Source organism: Neomonachus schauinslandi, chromosome 1 (assembly GCF_002201575.2).
Source record: "Neomonachus schauinslandi chromosome 1, ASM220157v2, whole genome shotgun sequence".
NCBI lineage: Eukaryota > Metazoa > Chordata > Mammalia > Carnivora > Phocidae > Neomonachus > Neomonachus schauinslandi.
This window is the reverse complement of record NC_058403.1, coordinates 73,126,280-73,150,937: the sequence shown is the minus strand read 5'-3', so window position 1 is coordinate 73,150,937 and position 24,658 is coordinate 73,126,280. Positions and strand designations below refer to the sequence as shown.

The window sequence follows — 24,658 nt, the reverse complement described above, 5'->3', positions numbered from 1 at the left end:
GCCACCAACTTTAACTCAATTCAGCATACACTTCCTAAATTTCTTCTGTCTTACGTATACACTCCCAGGTACCACAGTCCGATAGTTACGTGGGGGGTGGAGAAAGGAGACAGGGAGAAAAAAAATGGAGGCCCTTCCCAGTCTAGAGGGAGAAGTTTGATGCTGGCAGGTGGATAAGTAAATCCCATACTGACACAGTTTTTCATAAGAAATCCTAAATCTAGATTTTTTTCCCATAGTCACTTTAATTTTTAGATCTAACTCAATTTCATATTTGTTTTTAAGACAATCAGGGCCAAGTGCAATAGGTCTACAGACCAAATTTAGGCTGCAGACAGACATGTAACATCTGGATTAGGAGGGGAAGAGAAGCCTCTGTAAGAGGGAACATTTCCAGATCAGGAAGAGCAAAGCAAAAGGGAGATGTTGCAAATGGAGTGTGAGGCGAGGAAGGATGAGAGGAGTTTCCTGCCTGCAGAACACTGTCCAGGGTCTCCTCCACGGGGAGTGTGCCGCCAGACGAGGTTCTGAATGGGCATTACTTAACACGGTGCCTGGCACCGAGGATCCAGGCAATGCTTTTAAGCATGCTTTTATTCCCAGTAGTACAGAAATAGCTCAGATGGGCCTGTCACATTAGCTGTGTAACCTCTGGCAAGCTCTTCACATCCCTGTGCCTCGCTTTCTTCATCTGTAAAATGTGCTGGCAGAGACAGGCTGCAATAAATGTCAGCTGTTATTATTGTTACAGAGGTGGTGGAAGCCTTTCCAAAGTCAAATGTGACAGATGAGAAAAGCTTCCAAAGGTTGTAAACACAAGCCAAAAGTTTTTTTTTCTTTTTAAAGATTTTATTTATTTATTTGACAGAGAGAGAGACAGCGAGAGAGGGAACACAAGCAGGGGGAGTGGGAGAGGGAGAAGCCGGCTTCCCGCAGAGCAGGGAGCGCAGAGCAGGGAGCCCAATGCAGGGCTCGATCCCAGGACCATGGGATCATGACCTGAGCCGAAGGCAGACGCTTAACGACTGAGCCACCCAGGAGCCCCAACACAAGCCAAAAGTTTAGCGAAGTATTTTCAAACAGTTTAATCTGATTTTAGGCACATAATGTAACCCATTACCTCAGAGAGTTTTGGGGGTACATGTACTGTGTACATGATAATGTGTCCAGCAAATATAACAATTATTAGCCCTAATATTAAGTATAAAATTTCAATTCACAAAACACACATGTAAGACCACCCAGAAGCACATGAGAAAGTGGAAGCCCCTTGTTGCTCACACTTTAGGAACCGTGCTAGCGGACACCCCCCAACGCTTGGCATTTGTCCGCCCAACATCAGCTTCCAACGTGCTTTCACACCCAACGGGCTATCTGGTCCTCACGTCCACTGCGAGTTCAGAGAGCCGTATCCCCCCAACTTAGAAACTGGGTCTCTGAACGCCTAACCCATAGCTCCATGGATCAGCCTCCCCACCTATAGTAAGTAGCACGTAAATGCAAGGGAGGAAGGCTTGGAAAAATCTTAGAATCTTAAATTAGAAGGCTGCTGAATTCTTTTTAATTTTCAGTCATTACGGGGCGCCTGGGTGGCTCAGTTGTTACGCATCTGCCTTCGGCCCAGGTCATGATCCCAGGGTCCTGGGATCGAGCCCCACATCGGGCCCCTGCTCAGCGGGGAGTCTGCTTCTCCCTCTCCCACTCCCCCTGCTTGTGTTCCTGCTCTCGCTCTCTGTCAAACAAATAAATAAAATCTTAAAAAAAAAAATTTCAGTCATTACTTATTAATATGGCCAGTACAGGAAGACTGAGGGCTAGTATTATAGCAAATGAAAAGCAGAAAGTAGCACTATAATTACCCTAATGTTTCTAACAGAGTTACACAATGGGCGTAGAATTAGGTACAGAGGGGGGAAAATTGTATCAGACATCTCTGAACCTTTGATATTGTATTACTTGGAACAGAAATGAGCAGAAAGTATTTAAAGAAGATAAAGATGAAGTCCGCATTTGGTGTCCTACTTAATTTGCACAAAGATACCTGTTTGCCACCTTCAGTGTAAACTGACCTCTTGGTGTCTTTCCACGCTGCAGTCACGGTGCGTGGAGCCCACAGCCTCCAGCTTTTGTACCACTAATAGCATCAGGGACCAGGTCACCAACCCCTACCAGGGGCCACGCTGCCCTGCAGTTCAGGAAGTCACCCTTCAGGGAGCCACAGGAGGGGATCTGGGCTTCCCCGTGAGTCCTGTGACCTGATGCCACAGCTTCCCCAAATGAGAACAGAAACCGCTCTCCATACATTCCCTGGAGAAATAACTGCCCCCAAACCAACTACCCCGACCAACCTCCACATCTAGCCCAGGAATTTCAAAAGTATTGCTATTTGAGGCAAGTTTTTGGTATCAACGAGAGAGATGGTTCTACTTATGGAATACTAAAATCATCGACTCCGGCAACGCAATTTCCTCATTTATAGATGGGAAAGTGAGTGCTGGAGAGGGGACAGTGACTTACTGAAGACAACACAGTAAGCAGGTGAGCAAGGTCTCAAGTGTCTGTGATATCACAGGACAACCCTCCATCTCCTGAAACACCTGGGAAGCATCCTTAGCAATTCCTAGCCTTGCTGAGGCAGGCTCAGCGGCCTCTTCCTCAGGGCCCCGCCCAGGCTCTTCTGTACCTGACTGGTTTTTGAATAGAGCCTGGTCTCCCCAGCTTTATGCCCAGCCCTCCACCTGGTTCCTGCTGAAGATAAGTACATCTCTCACCTCAGAGATCTCTACCTCTCGTAACAGCAGAGTGACAAACAGGTAATGGAAGCAGCACACCCAAGAACATTTAAAAGCCACCAGAGCCTTACAAATTTGTTGCCCATGGCCCATAAAGTTCAGTCTCATTTCTTTTCTGAGGAAGTTACCAGAGCTTCTGCTTCCATCCCTGAAAGTTTCTATTCTTGAAACCAGAGATGAAGCTCTGCCCCTCCATTCCTTAAGAAGCCATCTTCCCTGCCTACCCAGCACCCCACCCCTCCTTCTCCTGCCCTAAGCAACAGGGGTAAGCCTTTTGATAAGGGGTACAACTAGTTCACAGGGCAGCTGTCCCTCAAGGGAAAGACTGCCTTCCAGCTTTTTCTCACCCAATTACAACACAAAAAGGTAAGATTAATAAGAAAGAAAAACGTTGGTAAGAAATCTCCTCTGTCTGAATCGCAGAGAACATTCAGAAGCTCTTCTCAGTCTCCCCAGGATCCTTTTTGGTATCCAACTCATCATCAACTCCAAGTTCACCAACACTCTCCACAAATCTAACCAGTCACCAATTCCTGGAGGCTGGGTGATGGGTAGGTGAGTGGGGGATCTGCTAGGACCTCTCTGCATGGCCCCCACTTCTCAAGAAACCTGGAGGAGCAGGAGTCTCTTCTTAATACCCTAACTTTGGGTCCAGGGCCTACCTCCTTCATTTCACCAGCAAGTGCCCAGCTTCAAGCACCACCCTAAATTCTCAGATGTATTAGTGCAATCTGAAACTCCTATGCAGATTCCTGAGTGTGCATGCTACATTCTCCCACACCTTGGAGCGTATACCCCAGTCAGCTCCAAGTCAGGTCTCCCCTACATTATCTCCCTCTCCCTCTCTTCTGGGTGAAAATTAGTATGGGTTTCAAATTTAAAATCCCCACTTTATTTCAATTACTTGAATCCAGGCAGCCCATCACTGTGGCAGGGTGGGGGGGGGGGCCTCTTTTCCCCTCCTGGAAGCCCCGTGCACTGACTTTATAGAGTGGCTGGAATGAGCATCCTGTTTGGCCAGTCCTACCCTTTTTTGAAATGACTGGGAAACTATTAAAGGCAGAAAAAATTTCTTTTGGTTCTCTGGAAAATCTACTTTGGTTTATTTACAAAACTTAAAAAAAAAAAAAATCACTAGGAGTTCCATTCTACCTATTCAAGACAATGTGGAGCCCAAATGTTTGCACAAAGAATCACACTAGACCTCTCTTCAGACAACTTTATGCTATCTCTTGTTCATAGGCTGACCCACTAATCCTATTTAAAGGAGGGAAAAAAAGGATTTTCAGTGAAAAAATGGATGAGAAGGGCAGTTTCATGTATAGGAACACATTTTATTGTGCTCCCCTTTATTGCACTTTGCACATGTTGCTTCATTTTTGTTTTTAACAAGTTGAAGGTTGGTGATAACCCTGCATCAAGCAAATCCATGGGAGCCATGTTTCCAACAGCATCGGCTCACTTTGTGTCTCTGTGTCACATTTTGGTAATTCTTGCAGTATTTCAAACTTTTTCCTTATCACTATCTTTGTTATGATGACGTGTGATCAGTTACTTCTACTCACTGAAAGCTCGGATGATGGGTAGCGTTTTTTAGCAATGAGGTATTTTTTAACTAAGGTGTGTGCATTGTGTTTTTAGCAATAATGCTTAACTGCACACTTGGACTGTAGTATAGTGTAAACATAATTTTATATGCACTGGGAAACCAAAGAATTCATTTAACTTGCTTTACTGTGATACTCACCTTATTACAATAGTCTAGAATTGAACCTGCAATATGTCCAAGGTAGGCCTGCATAAAATTAAAAGATGAAACATGTTCTTTCATCCCTGTTTTATTAACAAAGAAACAGGCTCAGGAAGGACAGTTTGCCCAAGATCACACAGCTATCCTGTAACAGATTGAGGTAGGCCCAACTCCCAAGACAACATTCTTTCCTTCCACCATATCACCCTGCTTCATGTAATCCCAGAGGCTGACACTCCTATTTATTTCCTCTTCTGTGGCACTGATGCCTACCGTCCCTTGAAGATCCAAAAGGACAAAAGCACCAGTATTGCTCCTTTCAAACAGTACAATTTAACACAGAACCACAAATTTTGCCTACAAGGACAATGTCACTGAACACTAAATCCTCCATGCCAGCCTGGTATCCTGTTAGGGTAGGACAAGAGTAAAAAATGGTTGAACCCACAGCTCCCTTCTAGCATTCCTAAAATGAACATCAAGGTACAACAATAAATGATAGATCCCTCCATGAGAGAGAGACAGAGACAAGGAAAGAGAAGATGGGGGAGTTAATAGCAAACATGTCCCATTGTACTAATAGACCACACAGCTCTGTGGGGTCCTGGAGGTATTAAGTTGGTGACAAATGACAAAACTGAGTCTTGGAGAGATTGCCTATCTTATTCAAGGTCAGCGCGCTAGTCAGTAACAGCAACAGGACAAGGACCCAGGTTTGCTGACTCCAGGCCCAGGGTTCTTCCTGATCACAAGCCTCTGGAGAGATGGTCAGGAGGAGGCCTTCTTCACCTAGGGGTGAAGTCACCAGGTTTCTAGGCCCCATCCTACTCGCCACTCGCTATATAACAATAGAGAGAAGCGAACACCATGACAAACAGAAGAAAATGTGGCAATTTTAAGGAGGCACTTACTGTTCAGTACCAGGTGATTATGGCCATACAGGAAATACGGCCCAGGCCCTCTCTAATTTTTCAAGTTGGAAATCTGATTTTGTGAAAAATCTCCCAGCTTTTTAAATGTTTGCTCTAAATTTGTAAAAGCACTATGCTGGTCAAATTAAACACATATGCTGAGAAAACTGAGCTCGCTGGTAACCAGTTCTAAATCTGATGCAAATGTAAAATAAAGAGTCAGACTGGATGCTAGTTCCTGAGAGATCACAGAAGAATGGAGTTATTGGTGCTATAAATCCATATGCCCACCAAGCATTCACTCTAATGCATACACACTACTATTTTTCAAATACATGTAGATGCTATTACAAAAAAACTCAAAATAATTTGCATGGTTAATCTAGATCCTTTGTAGCTTTGCATAACTACTCATTTTTCCCCAATGAACTGACAGTAAAAATATAACCACTACCATTGAAACCTTTATAATTTTCTTCACTGGAAAGAAAAAAAGACCCTTATGTTTCGAAAAAGTTGGAAGTGATTAAGACTAAATAACTTCTATAGTCCACATTTTTATAATTCCATGCCTACATGCTGCAGAGAAGTGGGAGACAAGGAGGGGAAGGAAGAAAAGCCCCCTAACCACGCCAAGGTATGTACTCAAAACTCACTACACAAATGGCCATCAAGAACTTCTCATGAACTGTATACCACCTAACTGCTAGAATGAAAACAAAACAGCCACCAACACCACCACTATTTACTGAGCCCCTCCCAAATATTTTTTGAACAATCATATTTCAGGCAAGCAAAAAAAGAGGAACAAAACCAGATACCCCAGGGACTGTCATCAAGCTTTTATGGCAGTGGGAAAAGTCAGATATCCATCGCAAATAATTGCAAATTCATAGCTGACCGGTGCGACTAAGACACCTGTGAGGGTAGAATGCCCGCTTACAAGAATTTGGCTTGTTCTGGGCTGGCCTGAAAGGCCCCCCTAAAAAGGTCTGAGTTGATGGAGCAGAGATCTTCTGGGTAATAGAAGTCAATGAGCTGTGTGGGCACGTGGTGGGCGGGATGGGACATTCCAGCAAAGGGCCTCAGTGGGTGGCAATGTGGTATTTCCCAAGAACTGAAAGGCCAATGGGACTGAAACCAAGTCAGTGAGGACATCTGAAAAGATGAGGCCAAAGAGGCCATGGGAGACAGAGCCCTGAGGCCTTCTGGTCACACTCAGAACGTTTGGGATTTTACTTTAAGAGAGAACACAGTGTCAGTGCCTCCTACGGGGCCCACCTCACAGCAGGTATACAGGAGGTAAATGGTAGAACTGGAAGGGGATGAAGCCAGAGATGGGAGCAGCTGTGTCTCTGAAGGCCTTGTGAAATAGGAGTGTGAGTTTCATGTGAAGAATGATAGGCTGCCCCTTGGGGATTTAGGCATATTTGAAAGATAACTCAGCATGGACAATGGATTAAAAAGATGTAAGACTGGAAACAGAAAACCCAATGAGAAGATTACTGCAGTAATCTAGGAAACAGATGGTAGTGGCCCCCACTAGGGTGGCGACGAGGGGAATGGAGAGAAGGAAGTGGGATCTTAAAAAAGGAGGCTGAATTGACAGGCCTCCGTTCCTCATCTGCTCTGGGACAGGAGGATGAGCGGGGAGCTCACGATGACTGCCAAGTTCCTGTCGTGGGCACTTGGGTGAATAGTGGTGTGGCTGACTGAGGAGGAGCTGCTCTGGAGCATAAATTCACTTTGAACACTCAATCTGTGGCACCTTGGGGTCACCCAAGTGGAACTGTCAAAGAGGCGGTAAAGAGTTCCAGGCTGGGACAGGCAGCCGCAGAGACAAAAAAATAGCACCATAAGACAGCACAGAGACAGTGAAGGAAGAAGAGACAGAAACAGTGACCAAGGGTTAGACAAAAGAATTCAAGTCTGTCCTTCCCCTGGAAAACTGAGAAAAAGGAGAAAACCAAGAGTATGTTGCCACAGAAGCCACGGGAGGAGAGTTCAGGCGAGCATGGCCAACCATGTCAAATTGGAGAGGGAATGACAAATCACCACAACATGTTCTGCTTTGTTTGGGTTTTTCCTTCAGGGCTTTGGTCACAATCTGTACGGGTTTTTTTCATCGTCCATCCCCTCCTAAGACTTGTGTCAACAACATGAAGGTTTGTTCCGCATCGTATTTCTACTGCCTCGCAGAGGACTTGTTGTAGAGGTCCTCCAAGATCTCTGGTGAAAAAATAGAGAATGCATGCATGAATGTCTCAGAAGGAGAAACTGCAGTTGAAGGGGGCAGAAATAATCCCTAGGGCAGAGGGCTGAGGTAGTCCGCAGCGAGAATGGGATGCAGAAGACAGGAACAGGGGTCAGTTGGTCTTGAATGACAAAAATACTGAGTAAAATTGTTTCCCATCAGTCCTCTCATCCCCAAGAATTAGGGATGATAAAAAATCCTCTCCCATGAGTTGCTACATTGTGCAGATGGGTTCACCAAACCAGGATGCTTCCATTCCCACCAATACTTTTATCGCAGGGAAAACCATGAGTCAGTAGGCTGGAAACGAGGCTTCTCTGAGGATTCCAATTCCAATCTTCTGTATCATGAGCACTAGGATCTCAAGAAGTTGTTTCATCCCTATGACTGGCTTTGTAGCATGATGCCAATGCTGAAGACAAGTCAATGTACAAACATCTGCCCTTACAGAGCAGGGAAACTGGACAGGGTTATTTACTTTAACAAGTAATTACTCACTTTTCAAATACAGTCACAACACTAAAGAGGCAGATGCACATAAAACCCAACTCAATTTATAAATTTTTATTTCCAAGTAACTTTGTCGAAGGTACATTTGGCATCTGCCTTTAATGAACAAAAGATCTGCTCCCCATTCTCCCCACAACGACAGGCTACATTAACTATGTCCTAATTAGGGCGCCTGGGTGGCTCAGTTGGTTAAGCGACTGCCTTCGGCTCAGGTCATGATCCTGGAGTCCTGGGATCGAGTCCCACATCGGGCTCCCTGCTCAGCAGGGAGTCTGCTCCTCCCTCTCATGCTCTCTGTCTCTCATCCTCTCTCTCGCAAATAAATACAATCTTAAAAAAAAAAAAAAACTATGTCCTAATTAAATGTTCTAAATCTGGAACAAAACCCACTGGGAAGGGAGGTGGAATCGGAAGACAGAGAGGAAAAAGCCTTCATAAAAGTGCCCTAATTTATTGAGTATCAAGGGCCCAGTTGACCTTTATATAGCTTTAAATCAATCACTTAGCTGGGACACACCTTCCTTCTTTCAAAATGAGACTGTGGGTAAGATGAGATTTAATACAAAGGACTTTCAATAAACATAAACCACAAGTATCAGAAGAATGTTTGTCCTGAGCGCTGCCAAGGAAGGCTAAATGATGGAATGACAAGGCTCTGGACCAGGAACCCAAAGAACTGTATGAGCCCCTGCTTGCCGGGAAGCACGATCACAATCTTCTCCACCCTGCCCCCTCTTCCCTTCCTTCCAGCCTCCCCTCAGTGCTCAGCACCACCTCACGTTTCAATGCCAGCAATCAACACAGGGCCTGGGAAAGTAATGCTCCTTGACTTTTGGAAAGGTGCAAGGGGGGAAGAGGCAGAACTCCTGAGTTGGAATGGTGCCCCCATTACCACTTGAGCAAGTGACTTAACTGCTGTAATTTCTTTATCAGGAAACTGGGGATGGTAACAGTACGTTCATCACAAGATCGCTGTGAGGATTCAATGGGTTAATAATTTTAAAGCACTTGGAACAATCCCTGACCAACAGCTGGGGCATATTTCCCAACCACCACTACTTTGACCTTGAGCCAGTCACTGTCCACCATGGGGTTAAATTTCTCCACCGGCAAAACGCTGAGGTGGGTGAACTGATCTCAGGAAGATCCCCACTGGCTTAACTCCTCTATAATTCTTTGAATCCTATTACAACTCTCTAAATCCTCCTAAGGCTCTGAGCCCTCAGCCCAGCAGCAGGGAGGGACGGTAGTGGTGGTTCTCCTTCAGGTCCAGAGAAGGCGTCCTAGCCCCTGGAGCTTCACCTCCTCCCAACCACAGGCTGACCCAGAGTCCTGCATCCACCCAGCCAGCCCCTTCCTTACGACACATACAGGGTGTTCAGAGCGGACAATGTTCATCATGATGCTGAAAGCTGTGGAAACAGCACAGGTGTGAGAAAAGGACACACTCCATAGGAAAGAAAGCAGACAGAAAGAGACAAGGAACAATCAAAAGACAAAGGCAGGGGTGCCTGGGTGGCTCAGTTGGTTAAGCCACTGCCTTCGGCTCAGGTCGTGATCCTGGAGTCCCGGGATCGAGTCCCGCATCGGGCTCCTTGCTCAGCGGGGAGTCTGCTTCTCCCTCTGACCCCCCCCCCCTCATGCGCTCTCTCTCTCTCTCTCTCATTCTCTCTCTCAAATAAATAAATAAAATCTTAAAAAAAAAAAAAAAAGACAAAGGCAAACACGACAGACCAGAAATACACTGTGCCCATGAGGTTATTTATGTAGCATCCCTCATCTAATAGCAATTAAGAGAAGTGCAAATGATGCAAGGTGGCTCCGGAGCAAGGGAATGTTCCCTACCTTGAAGCACAGCCCCTCGTCAGTGACTTGCCCTCCCCTTCAAACCCAGGCAGACCCTTCCTTCCGGGGGAGCAGAGGCTACTGAGTGACCGGTCTCAGGGGTAAGCACATTTCTCAGGAAGCAATCACTTGCTGGACACTTACCTAACCTCCACTCTGCCCAAAAGTAAAATCAGTGTTCACGATGCTTAAGTCCCCTTTCCTTTCTGGGCCTCAGTTTCCACTTCTGTAAAATGGAGGAGGGAGGAACTCGGGCCAGCTAATTTCCAAGTTTCCTAGCAGCATTAATTAAAACTAATATTCCATCAGTGATTTCCATTTTGCAGGAGGAAAGGGTTTTCTGTTTGTTTGTTTAATGAGATACAAAAGAAAGTTTGTGATTATTTGCTGCTTTCTGCCTGAAGCTAGATCTCTGGGGTTCAAATCCCCACCCTACTGGTAACTCTGGAACATTGGGTAACTATCTAACCCCTCTGTGCTTTGGAATGCTCATCAGAAAATAAGAATAGGAAGAATAACCTTTCTTCATAGGACTGTGGTTAGGACTAATTTAGTCAACTTACACAAAATATAAAGTATTTAGAACTGTGCCTGGAGCTTGGTAAAAATTTATTTCAGTGTGATTATTTTCAAAGTTATGTAGATAGTTTTTCCATTCGAAGGGAGAATTTATTTAGTATATTAGCATATACCGTACACTAGGACTAACACCAACACACACACATTTGGCAAGCAGACAGAACACCTGCGGTCTAGTCATGATTCTGCCCCCAAACTAACTGTATGCCGTTGATGAACTACTGCCCCTCCCTGGGCCTCAGTTTCCAGAGCAGATAGCACAAAGATTTCTCTGAAAGTATTCAGATCAGAGGGGATACACCGGCAGCCACAGTGTGCTACATGACCTCCAGTTTTAAACCACATGATGGGTTCCTTTAATATTTGATTTTAGTCTCAATATTCAAAAATCAAGAGTTCATGGACAAATCCAGATCTATCATGTCCCTTAAAACCTCCAAAGTCGGATCAGCCTACCTCCTCAGCAGTGGTTCTTCACATGGGCTCTGGACCAGCAGCAGCAGCATCCCCTGGAAACTCAGTAGGAATGCCAATTCTCAGGCTGGACCCCAGACCTACTGAAGGAGAAGCTCTGGGAGCAGGGCGGGCAATCTGCTTTAACAAGCAGGAGGCTGATGCACCACCGTAAAGCTGGGGAAGCATGGCAGCGAGGAACGACTGCGCAGTGCCCCCCTTCAGACAAGAGGGGAGAGTGATGGCACCCCCCCGAAGTACCGCCCACAACCCGGCATCTCTGATTCGGACACCGAGGACCAGCTGGCATTTCTCGAGCTGCCACTACTTGCTGTCCTTACTGCCCGGTCCCTGGTGGGCCTTTAGCTCACCAGCCCTGATCTCGAGGGACCGCCCCTTCTGACAGCAGGGCGAGGGGTCCCCCTGCACGGTGCACAAGCAGGACTGAGCTGTTCCCAATCCCAAACAAAGCCCGTCTTGGGAGCGGGCTGCACACACCAAGGGCACAGTTGAAAGAACAAACTGTTGAGTTTCCTTTATTAATCACAACACACTCCGCACAAGCAGCTGCTATTAAGAACAGCTGCGGCTGCTAAAAGGGTGATCTTGAAGCAGCCTAGAAAGTGCTTACAAGTTGAATATCGGTACCAGGCACGTGCAGACTTGCAGTCTGTTGGGGGATTCCTCCTCCTAACCAGCAGGGCCTCTCTCCGGACCAGAAATCCTACTGCTTCCACACCCTGGGACACAGTGGGGTGGGGCAGGGAAGAAGGTTTTTAGAATTAGCAGAATACAGAGACTGTGGGGTAAGCCTCAGAGGGCTTGAGTTGGATCCCACCTCTACCTCATAGTGACTATGAGTTACTTAACTTCTCTTGACCCCAAGGTCTCACTCTTGCTAAGTGAGAGACAAAAACAACACCTACTTCAGAGGGTTGTTGTGAGCAGTCAAAATGAGATTATGCATCTGGAAGTATTTTGTAGACCATGCAGGACTAGATATAAGTAAAGCCTTATTTTTATTATCCCATGAAAACTGCAGTTTGACCCATAAATCATCCAATACAGGACTCACTGTTTTCAGCCTCGGGCTATCAAGGGTGAAATCAGAGAATCATAAGACTACAAAGGGCCTTTTGAGGACCTGTAATCCAACCTTTCTACATTGTCCCCCGCCCCCTAACCCCTGAATACTGTGAGCAAGTGCCTCGCCAAAGGGTGGGTCAACCTGGAAAACCTCTACCTGCAGGAAGCTCCCTACAGTCCAAGGCAGGCAAGCCCATTCCTTCCACCTCAGGATGAATCTGCGCATAGACCACTCCTCCTTGAAGAGGCCAAGTCAGACTGGCTATAATTTAAGCAGCTTTCAAATTTACCCCCACCGAAGGGTCTCTGCACATGCTGTTCTGTCTACCTAGAATACTCCTAATTTACTTAGTCTTCGTTTCAGATGGTTGGCTCCTTCTCATCTTCCCATTCCAAAAGTCTCTGCTTCCCATTTCAAAAGCCTACCCACACACAACTTTCTGCGCTTCTTTAATAGCGTGCGTCCCTGCTTATTTGCATACTGCAATCTTGTTGAATCCCCCCAGAGAACATGAGTCCCATGGAGGCAGTGACCTTGCTTCTCTCATTCAGCACTCTGTGCACTTACACGGTGCAGTAATGAACACTAGTACACGGCAGACACTCCCGACTGCGTTGTATGAATTCATGAATGAATGCTTACACGATTCTACACACATTGTAGATATTCAAACACTAGTTAGGAGAAACAAAAACCAAAACAAAACTTATACCACCTCCCATTACTGACTCAACTCACCAACACTAATCATGTCTTCTTGTGTTAAGGGAAAAATATGAAAAATAAACAAATTGAACAACAGCTCCCTGTTCTAGCTTTGTTCATAGCAGCACTGTACCTAGTTATCTGTCCCTTTATCTTGTGCAGAGGACATTTATGAAAAGACACTTAAGTGGACAAAAAACCAGGTAGCTCTTTCCTAGAGAAAGGCCTCCCATAACAGCATAATTATGAATGTCCTTAAAGAGATCATGCAGAGGCAAGTACTCACCCAGGTCCATGGCGAACACCATCACAGACCCTAAGAACCAGTTGGGCAAGGCCTAACAATCAGACCTGGAGAATGCAGCCCTATGGGGCATGTACTTACCCATTCCAATCTCAGCCAGCCTCACTCACTAGCTATCCTCGGCCCAAGGGGAGAGCAGGAAAGCCCAGAGGGGAATGAAAACTGTACTTTGCCCTTGTCTGGGAATATAGACTCACCCCAGCAACCCATGGAAGATGCCTAAAGGTGGAAAAGCCCGCAGGCTCTTTGCAGACCATGTGCTGCAGCAGAAGACACTGGAGAGCTGGGTTGAGTCTTATTCTACAACAATGTACTCCATGACCTCCAACTCCTCCCAGAGTCTCAGCACCCCCATTGGTGAATGGGGGTTAAGAGTTCCTACACAACCTTTCCCAAAGGCCTGTCCAGAGAATAATACCATTCCACATCAAATGTGAATGTGTATTATAATCTATAAAGCACTGCACAGAGGTAACTTACCATTACAGATGGCAAAGAATAGCAGTTTATAATAAAGAATTGCTAGAATTCGGGTTCCAGAGCAGGCATCTGGAAACTTGGAGGTTGGCTGATATGCCTATGAAACACCTTCGTGGGAAAGATGACTTATGCCCTCTCTGCATTTTGTAAAGCCCCAAAAGCGGAACTTCCACGCAGGAGTTCCATGAGGACCCCCGTTGGCCGTGGAAGAAAAGTCAAGATCTACGGGAAAGGGGACATTCCCACAACTCACTCTTTGCTGGTTTTGGTCAAAAAGCTACAGCAATCAGTTGGCACATTTCTTAAATTGCCCTATAGTAAGTCTTAAGGTTATTATTCTTGGAATCGAGAAAAAACTCCCCTACCAAATAAAAAAGATCAGATCAAGATTTTCTTGACTCCAGAAAAGCCCACTTAGCATGGCATTCCAGAAGGGGAAATTCTAGAGACAATGTCAGAAAGTGCTCACTCCTGTAATTGAGGCTGAAATAAGCAGCTTCATACAGAAAGGCTCTTTCAGAGTGAATCAAATCACGTAACACTCTGTGAGCACCTACTGTGTACCCCACTGAGGGCTGCAAAGATAAATAAACCTTGGATTCTTTAACCTAGTATGGGGAAGCATGAGCTAAGGGCTATAAAAGGGGGACCAGGCGTCAGGAGAACACAGAGGCAAGGTAAACTTTTTTTCTCCTCGGAGAGTTACTGGAAAGCTTCATGAGTCAAATGGCATTGGGAGCTGGAGCTGAAGGAGGCAAAGGAAGCAGAGGTAAGGTGTCATTGCTTAGAAGCTAAAACTCTTAACAGTCTCTGTGACATAGATTACCTTGATAGGCTGGTGAAGCCTATGAACATGATAAAAATACACAGGACTTTAAAGAAAATCAATATTAAAGCAAAACCATACATTTAAAAAATAAATTTGTGATCGAATACATGTGATTCTTTACTACTGCATTACATGAAATCTAGCAGCAAATCTAAGAGACAGTGTCATTTCACAGCGGAAGTAAACAACTTTTTGAGATATCTGCAACAATTATAATGTGAAATGAAAATATCTGATTTGTAGTGGCAAGACAAGGAGAAAACATGGGTCCTGCTAATACTACTATGACTTATTACTTACTTTTATAATGGAAGAAAAATGCCATATTTCAGTTAGGGATTAATAAAAACAAAGCTGTAATTTCTCCCACTCAAGTTCACACACTACATGTTATTATTTCCATGGACCTAAGTTAAGAAATCCTCACAGAGAAAACAGTCCAAGCAAAGGAAGGCAGAGAGAAGTATGGGTATATTCTGTGACCATCCAGAGCATGCAAAGGTACAACTAGGAAAATGGAGTCCTTCCACCTGGGACTGGAAGGCGGGTAAAACCCTCACAAGTCAACAGTGTCAAGATTCAACACCCCCAATGATTAAATCAGAGAATGTGCTCTAAATTCTCGAGCAGTATGTTCTCTTGGGATAAAAGATGAATGAAAGAAGCTAGAAGAACATTTGTTTTAGATTAGTACTCCTTTTTCTAAAGTGTGGGAGATGACAGCATATTGATAAATTTACCAAGAGAAATCATGCAACCATATGATGTAAAACTGTGTGCACGTAAGTATGAGTGGGCATACGTGTGTGTATAAACACAGATGTCTAGGGGAAAAAAACGCATGTCGAAATATTTTTTTTTTTAAAGATTTATTTATTTATTTGAGAGAGAGAATGAGAGAGAGCACATGAGAGAGGGGAGGGTCAGAGGGAGAAGCAGACTCCCTGCCGAGCAGGGAGCCCGATGTGGGACTCGATCCAGGGACTCCAGGATCATGACCTGAGCCGAAGGCAGTCGCTTAACCAACTGAGCCACCCAGGCGCCCCATGTCGAAATATTAATAGTGAGTCGAATGGGGGAATGATTTTGCTTTATTCTTTGTATTTTCTATAATTGGAAAATGGACAAAAAGAAGTTCCAAAGAGGCTAGGGGACTCACTCCGGGTAACACACATCCCACACAGTACAAAATAGAGCTGGTACTAGAATTCAGACATGTCCTTCGTTTGTCCTGCACCAGGGTTTTCAGATTCAGAACTGAATGCACCCAAACGCATGAGGTAGCTATAATTATTTGCCCCAACATACATATTCAGAAATTGAGGTTCAGAATCTAAGTGACCTGCCCAGAGTCACACAGCAAATAACCAGAAGAGTGGGGGCTAGAATCCAGGTCTCCTCCCACTCCTGACACCAGAGTAGTGTCTGTCAAAAGCAAGGGTTTCATCAGCCCAACCCCAGTTAAGTCCTGGCTGTGCCACTTCCCTGTTGGTATACTTGGGAAGTTCCTAATTTTGCCCTGTAGTTCTTTTTCCAAGGGCTATGGTGACAATTAAATGATATAATGTTGTAAAGCCCTATGACAACCTCTGGTGCAGTCGCCATGCCTCCCTGACTCTGTCCCAGGTGGAAGGACTCCATTTTCAAGAACTAGCAGGCATATCGACTCATTAGGCTCACACTGGTCCTAGCCTCCATGTCAAGTGGGATCATATTCATTGCATAGGAGCAGTTCTATTGGATGGGAAATGCACGACATCGGGCCTAACACAGGACAGGATATCAGAGTGCTGATCAGACCATTTGGGGAGCTCCAGGGATTCTGATTCAATAGGTCTGAAAGGGGATCAGAGATTCCAGATTGTTTAAAAAAAAAGAGCTGCAGGAGAGTCTAAAGAGCTAATATTCAATGACAAGTTCTCAGTTTGACAAGAGAGAATCTAATATTTCTGTGTAAGCAAAAGGGGACCCAGTCTAATCATGAGCAATGCAATATCCAATGGGCAGCGAACAAGGCATCATGGGAAGACCCAGAATCATCAACAGTTCTAGAACTCTTCCGTCAAGGATGAAGGTCAGCAATGCCCAGAGCCACCGAGGAAGAACTGAAACCAACTGAACTAGCAGCAAAAATAAATATTCAGAGGGCTCTCCCAGCCCTAGACACATAATACTTTCAGTGCTGGAGTAGACTTCAAATATGATCTTGCCCGTTATCCAGATACATCACATTAGTGACTAGAACTCTAAGGGACTTACCAAGACTTGGAGGCCCACAAGGCAATGACAGAATAAATTCCCTCAATAAACATTGCTGGATAAATTCATTAAGAGAAAAATTTCATTCAAACACTGGAAAGGCCGGGCCTCAAAATGGTCTACTGTGAAGACATAGAAAGTGCCTAAAAATATGGTAGGTCTGGCAGCCCTCGGAAGCACCACACGATAGGATGTTGAGGTGGCTACGATGTATTTATGGACCTAAGAGGACACAGGAGCTAGCAAACTACTTTCGTGGAGGCTCTGGGCAAAGGAGAAGAGAGAGGGGTCCCCAAGGGCCTATATGAATTTCTCCAAGTTTCCACTCATTCCTCGGGACCCTGCATCCTGTTTGGCAGGCAGTATAACATTCAGTAAGTATTTGTTGAATGCAGAGGCATGAGAATATTTATCCACACAAATTTCTGGAAGAAAATGACATAAACTGATGGATTTATGCAAAGTGGTTAGCACAATGGCCAGAGCACAGTAGCAGCTTAACAAATGGCAGTACAAGGTAGAATTAGTCCCTCCTTCTACAGCCAGAGCCTATATTCTCCTAGGCTACCTCTAGTGGTACTCCCTAGTTCTTTCTGACGCCCACCTACCGAAATGATCCCAGCCTAAGTTCACTAGATTTTCTAATAATGCCCATTTCTTTAAATAAATAATAAAATCACGTGTACATTCCTTTTCAGTTTACAAAGTTATCCATGTTCAGTAGATGAAAAAACTAAGACCACCCAGCTAGCAAAGAGGCAGACTAGGACTAGAACTACAAGATTTCCACATTTTATTAGAATGACCATTTTCTCAACCAGAAATTCAAACAAGTGATTTTATTATGGAATAAAATACTTGAACTCGGACTGTTCCAGAAATCAGCTCAGATGCTGCTTGGATCACAATAACACTGATAGCTGAAATCAGAAACAAAATCCTGAAAGAGGTAGCAATTTTTTTAAACAAAGCCCATCCTCTGGACTTAATGCATTTATTCTTTTATTATTATTATTATTATGTTATGTTAATCACCATACATTACATCATTAGTTTTTGATGTAGTGTTCCATGATTCATTGTTTGCGTATAACACCCAGTGCTCCATTCATCACCAGGCCAGCCCATCCCCCCACACCCCTCCCCTCTAGAACCCTCAGTTTGTTTCTCAGAGTCCATAGTCTCTCATGGTCGGTCTCCCCCTCCTTTATTCTTAATAGTTTCTCAAGTAGGATAAGAGGAACATGTCTTAGAGGCAGGGTGTTGTGAGTCTGAGCAACTTCTGTACCATTTATTGGCCCTGAGACCTTGGATGGGTCTTAACCCCAGGAAATTTCACTATCCTCATCTGTGTAATGGGAAAGCAATACCTACTCCTAAGACCATGCAAAGTTCCTGTCACTGAAAAGGCAATCAGTGAATGAGAGCTGTCCTAATAACTATGCCATGATCTACCATTTGGACTGTAGGGTAAGTGACTGCTTGTCTCCTTCCTGGCTTCTACAGCTTCTGCATAGCCCCTCTTCCGCATCTGTTCAATGGGGACACAACCAGTCTCCATCCAACCTCGCCAGGGAATGAAGATAACAAAAGAGCTGGCAGAGACATTATGCAAATACCAAATATTATTAAAACATTAATGAACTCTGGCAATGTCCCTGAATTTTGATAAATGGTGTTTATTATGCACTGCCAGCCTCTCACACAATCTGGGCTCTCAAATATTAACTAGATAATAACAGCAATCAGTCTCCTAAAAGATCAAGGTGTAGAGCAATAAAGAGTGAGTCTAGATGTTTCCAGCCAACATCTGCCTCAAAGCAATCAGAATGTCTGTACAAACACAGAATGTCAGGACAGATCACAGAGACCGCGGTGACCACCAACAGGCCCAGACCAACTCCACAGCCTATTAAGAATCCTGCTTTGATAGGACAATGGACTTTCTTGGGGCTGACAGGTCACTGATGACGACAACTGTCTACCACCACTTTATACTCTTCTGCATAAAGTTGCCTCCAAAGTAGACCATACAAAAAGGGCCTGAGAAGGGGCCTTGGGTCCAGACTAACAATTTTATACAGAGAGAGTGGCTGCTCCCCATCACCCCAGCTGCCTAAAAACAGAGGTAGGGTTGGTTATCCACAGCTCCATTAAAGGGGCTTGCACCACATTTCTCTACCATTTCACTCTGTCTGAGGGGATAATGTTTTTAAGCTGCTGACAATCCTCAGGTACACACAGCTCAGAGGCAGAACAGGGCCAACATGAGTTGCGCCCCCCCCCCAAAAAAAACCTCCCAGAAATGAGGGCCTGGTGCCACCCCAGTGACACCTTAACAAGCTGAGGGTCATTAAGACACCTTATTTGCATATTCATGAAAGACTCAAGGCTGTGGCAAGTGAAACAAAGTGCACAAAAAGAGATTGTTTTTTAAGCCAAGCGAAAATCCGCTTTAGAAAAAGTAAATCCACACGGGGACCCTGGCTGTCGCCAAACCTTCACTTGTCTAGAGCAGCCAGCACCTCATTAAAGGAAAGCAGGGAACTCACAAATGAATGCAGCACCACACACAGGCAAGCGCATTTTGCCATCTGCCTTCTAGTGTCCAGAGGGGCAAAAGGCTTAAATGACACTCTCCTGAATTTTCTCTCCTGCAGGTGGAATTATCAAATTCCCAGCGGGGGCAAGAAAGACTTCTCTTGCAAGGTCAACCGGATAAAAAGGAATAGAAGGTAATTTAGCTTACCTATCAACACAATGCCTCCGGTGACATTAAATGCAGGTATACATTAAGCACCCTGGAATAATTCACCCTTCATATGTGGATGAAGGTTTTGCTAAATCTGTGTCTCAGCCATGGGGGTAGCATACAAGTTCCTAAAGAGTGGGGTATTTAAACTGACCCTCCCTCCCTCTCCCCTCCCATTTTCTGTTTCACGATTATCCTGAGTGATGGTGACCCAGCACCTTTCTCTAGAAAACCACCTAGAGCAGGAGACATCAGAACTGATGCCATGGCAGACTTCCATTATTTACGTCAAAGAGAAAGGCCATGATTAAGCAACTGAAATCACTGCCCTGAGCCTTCTCTGTGTATCCCCACCCTCCCCGCAACCACCGTACTGGTTTTCAGATCTGGAAGCTCATTCCCACCAGGTTAAGGAGTTGTAAAAAGAAAGAAAAAGAAAAAGAAAGAAAGAAATACATTTCATTCATATAAACAGTTCAGTGGTCGAGTAGCTTAACAGACAGCTTTTCAACCCCATATAGAATTTAGGACACACTTGGGCAGTGTGGAGCAAAACGTAAAATCCAGCCCCAAGTTTTCACATACTTTCTCCAACTTCCCAAAGCATTACTATTACCGGCCCCAGACATTCAATCTGTAAAACCCCCGACTTGGAGTTGGGCTTCGGGGAGGAAGAAAACCGAGAGGAAAGAGGGTACTCTAATGATAGAACCAGCAACGACCGACGGCCGGCTAAAATCCAAGTAAAAGGTAGCAGGAAGGCGAAAAATTCTGTCTTCCTCTGGGGTCAAAGCCCTTTTTCAAAAAAAATTTCCACGACCTGGAAAACTGGCTGAGGATGGGTTTGTAGAGGGCACAGAGCACCGTGTTAAGACAGCGCTACCCTCGAATCCCCGTTCTGCGCAACGTTAACCGCCAGGCCACGTACTGCATGCCCCCAGAGTTGCACTGGTGGAGCCTCAAGCTACGTGGGAGGGAGGCTCCCAGCAGCGGACACTCATTCTACACCCCAGTAGCAATCATTCGAACGACAGGACACTTGAGAAGGGATCTGGTCTCCAGGTCTGCTTAATTATTTTCCTATACACACCATCCGACAATCTGTTGAAGGACCTGTAGGTGCCGGGCTTGGGGGTGGGAGTGGCGGCATTATTCTATCCCCCGGCGTCTCCGGGGTTCGAAACTCAAGGCGCCTCGCCGGCCGGCGCAGAAACAAAGAGGAGGGGGCTGGCATTTCCTGGGGTCCGAGCTCTGAGCCTGGTCACTTTCGAGCTGGTAATTAGAAATTCTGAGCTCAGCAAGAGCCCTGGAGAAGCACTGGAAATGCTTCCGAGCGCTTCAAAGGGAAGTCGATTGGCAAATCAAAGTTGCAGGAACTCCGGGCGCCCAGCCTACTCGACCGGGTTACTAGGGAACATCCAACAAGTTTGGTCACCGGGGGCTTGGCATGACAGCGCCGCGCCGCAAGACTAGAGAAGCAACTTGTCGCTCGGGCGCGGAGCCAGAGCCCCGAGCTGTCTTCGCGCCCCAAGCTCAAGACGGGACCCGAGACTCGGCGTTCATCGGAAGGCGCAGGTCCGAACCTCCGGGGCCAAATCCCTTCATCGAAAGGCGCCTCCGGGTCTCACCTGAACCGCGCAGCTTCCAGGGGCTTCCCTCCAACAGTGAGATGTTTCACCACGAACACTTCACCGGCTTACAAGCCCCCCGGGCGGTGAGAAATTAACAAAAGAGCCCGCGAACGGAGGTAAAAGGGGACCCGGCGCAAAGTATACTAGGGAAGGGAGCTCGGCTTGCGGCGGAGAAAGAAGGGAAGAGGCGGAACAGGGATGGTTTCTACCACAGGCACCCGGCTCCGGGAAGGAAACCAAGAAGGAAAGAGAGCACGAGAAGGGGGGAATGGGTTCTCTACCACGCTTCCCATCACACACACACACACACACACACCTCCCCCTTTTCCCTCCTTACCCAGCATGGAAAAGATGAAATCCTTGGCTGTGTGAATCTCCAGCGCTCTCTGGTCGTCGTATTCCCGCTGGTCGTGCTTCGTGAATTCTTGGATGAGTTTGTTCAATTCCTCCACCCGAGCTCCTGACCTGAAATCCAGCTCCGGGAACGTTGGCTTGTTGTTACAGCCCAGGGAGGCTGCCTTGCTGGCGGTGGGAGCCGCCATCTTCATGCAAAACGCGCCGAGTAGCAGCTCCGCGGCGGCGGCAGCACCCACCCCCGCCCCCCACCCCGCCCCCCCGAGCCTCCTCCCCTCGCCGGCTCCCTGGCTGCGGCCCCGGCCCGTGGGCGGGCTGGCCGGCGGGCGTCTAGGCTGGCAGTCCCGGCTCTCTGCGCTCCAGGCGTCCCGGCTTCGGCAGCAGCTGACTGCAGCGAGGGTGCGTGTGGGGCCCGGACACCCTTCCCAGAGGCCCCACGCCGGCCCCGATGCTGCAGGTCCCTGCCCTCCCCTGGCCTTCGCTGGCAGCAGCGACAGCGGTCGTAGAGCCAACTGGAGCCGCCCTCGGAGCGAGGAAAGTGAAGTGGAAACAATGTGAAATTCACCAGCTCTGAAATCAACAAGCTGCCGGCTCCGGTGTTACGGAGCCAGCACCAGCGTCCCCATTTAAAGGGACAGCGCACCCAGTGGAAAGAAAAATAAATAAATGACAGGGGTCTGCACGCCCATGCCACTTGCCAATCTGCACTCAGGCAGACGTGCGAGTTGTGGACGTATTCTTTCTCTACCTCCACCCCCTTTGGGGGCAGGGCTTGCCAACCTCATTCAAGGAGAGGGGAGTCTTCCTCTGATTTTAAGGGCGGTGTTCTGAGCGAGGACATCTCTATGGGAGCATTTCCATCTCAAAAAGTGCCTCAGATGGTGAAGGAACCTGCCTTAAGGAATATGAAACCAATCTACTGCCCTTTTCTGCGTAGATTGCCAAACATGATAGAATTAAGCATATCAAAAAACAGTGCCCACCACGGGCCATATAGACTCTCCCATTAGCCACTACAGTATCTCTATCTTTGCCCTAGGCAATTAATTTTCCTGGATAACACCTTATTCAACTTAACATATAATGAGTTAATGAGGCACAGCCTGCTCTTCGGGAAAAACCAAAATGTGGGTGGAGGGCAGGGGGGACAGAATGAATTGCCCCAGGTTTGCAATGAATGCTGAATGTCCAGGTGAGAATTCTCTCATTCAACAAATACCATTTGAGCACCCACCATTTGCCAGGCAGAGTGCCAGAATCTGGGTGGATGGACAGTGATAAGACAAAGTAGTTCTTGCAATGGAATTATACTTACTTGACAGGGCAGGTTCCATCTAAGTCATGGTCCTTTTAGACGGAATAGGATCTCAAGATGTTTTTAGTGTTTATGTGGTTTCTGAGGCAAACACTTAGAAGGCCTATTGGTTCTTAGAAACCAGTTATCTTCCTAATTCTCTAAAATCCATCTCTTCTCTATTCCACAGTCCCTGATTCAGATAGGAGCTTTTTCATTTTCTTACAAGTTCTCACTGCCAAGAATACAAACTTTTGTTAGTCCAGGTTCTGCCATGCCTTTCCCCATAAAATGGAGATGGTAATTCCTATCTCAGAGATTGTTTAATGATTACATGAGATAAAGCGGGTCAAGCACTTAGTGCAATGCCTGAAGTAATAAGTAATTAATTAAACTGTTGTTATAAACTTAATTCTGTTGTTATAAACTTAATTCTTTCCCTTCTGCAACCTGTTCTCCATATCGTTGTTGCTGGCAGTGATGTTTACAAAACACAGATCTGGCCACTGACATTACTTTGGAATTTCTCTCCCCTCCTTACTCTCTTCTCAACCTTACACCAAAGCCAATTCCATACCTGCCTTCCCCAACCCCTCCCCAACCTGGTGGCAAAGTCCCCTCCTTAGGACCTCCATTGCACCCTTTCAGAAACTTTCAGGTGGCACTGATGAATTTTGACCTTGCTTTATCATTGTTAATGCAAGTTTCAAACTATGAGATTCTTTAGGATAAGGACTATATCATATCCGTCTTCATATTTCCCATGGCATTTAGCCCTGGAGGAAGGTCCTCAAAGTTTTTTGAATCCAGTAACGAGTGAAGAACTTTGGCAGAACCAGTTAATTTCTTTTGCTTTTGGTTTCCTTCTCCTTGAAATGAGCTTCCTTACCCACTCAATATTAAAGAGGATACATGCCCAAATAAATGTTGGCTTTTGCAGGTCTTCTATGCTGCCTTGACTTCTCATCTGAGAGGGTTATTACCATTACCTGGGCAGTGGTATAAGCTATGCGAGTGATTGGAACTCCAACACCAATCGATCCACTCCCATCTGCCAGTGTTTCTCTCTTGATCAATGGTAGGCATTTGTGAGACAGCTGGCTGAGGCACCGTCATTCCATGGATCGGAAAAATCCTAGTGTACCCATGCAAGTAACAACCTCCAACCTAGGTGATAACAGTTTGAAATAATTCCGGCAAAAAAGTCAAGACACTTTTTCTTTTTTTTTTTTTTTTAAGATTTTATTTATTTATTCAACAGAGAGAGACAAAGCGAAAGAGGGAACACAAGCAGGGGGAGTAAGAGAGGGAGAAGCAGGCTTCCCGCTGAGAAGGGAGCCCGATGCGGGACTCGATCCCAGGACCCTGGGATCATGACCTGAGCCGAAGGCAGACGCTTAACGACTGAGCCACCCAGGAGCCCAAGACACTTTTTCTTTTTTTTTTTTTTTTAAGATTTTATTTATTTATTTATTCGACAGAGAGAGACACAGCGAGAGAGAGGGAACACAAGCAGGGGGAGTGGGAGAGGGAGAAGTAGGCTTCCCGCTGAGCAAGAAGCCCGATGTGGGGCTGGATCCCAGGACCCCGGGATCATGACCTGAGCTGAAGGAAGACGCTTAAGGACCGAGCCACCCAGGTGCCCCGAGACACTTTTTCTTCGTTAATTTCCGAAAGCATAAATGAGGCATTGCTCTTCTCTTGTTTCTACCTTTTCTTGTGATTCTTCTATTCACAGAGAGAAAACAGGTAGTTAGCAGAAGTTGCTCTGATTGTGCCTTAGCCCTGGACCTTGGATGTTTTGAATGAGTGAGTCAATAAATGGTCTCTCTTCTGCATTGTCTGTTCTACTTTACATGAGCCGGATCA

At 46.0% G+C, this 24,658-nt stretch overlaps 1 protein-coding gene across 1 annotated transcript in view; it reads right to left on the bottom strand.

Moving 5' to 3' along the window:
- MB21D2 (Mab-21 domain containing 2) overlaps positions 1 to 21,743 on the bottom strand; it is a 122,449-nt gene extending 100,706 nt beyond the window's left edge. The window contains exon 1 of the mRNA XM_021692642.2: positions 21,479 to 21,743. Coding sequence (XP_021548317.2) covers positions 21,479 to 21,689 — 211 coding nt within the window. The 5' untranslated portion in view covers positions 21,690 to 21,743. The remainder of the gene's footprint in view (positions 1 to 21,478) is intronic.
- Between the last annotated feature and the right edge of the window lie 2,915 nt (positions 21,744 to 24,658).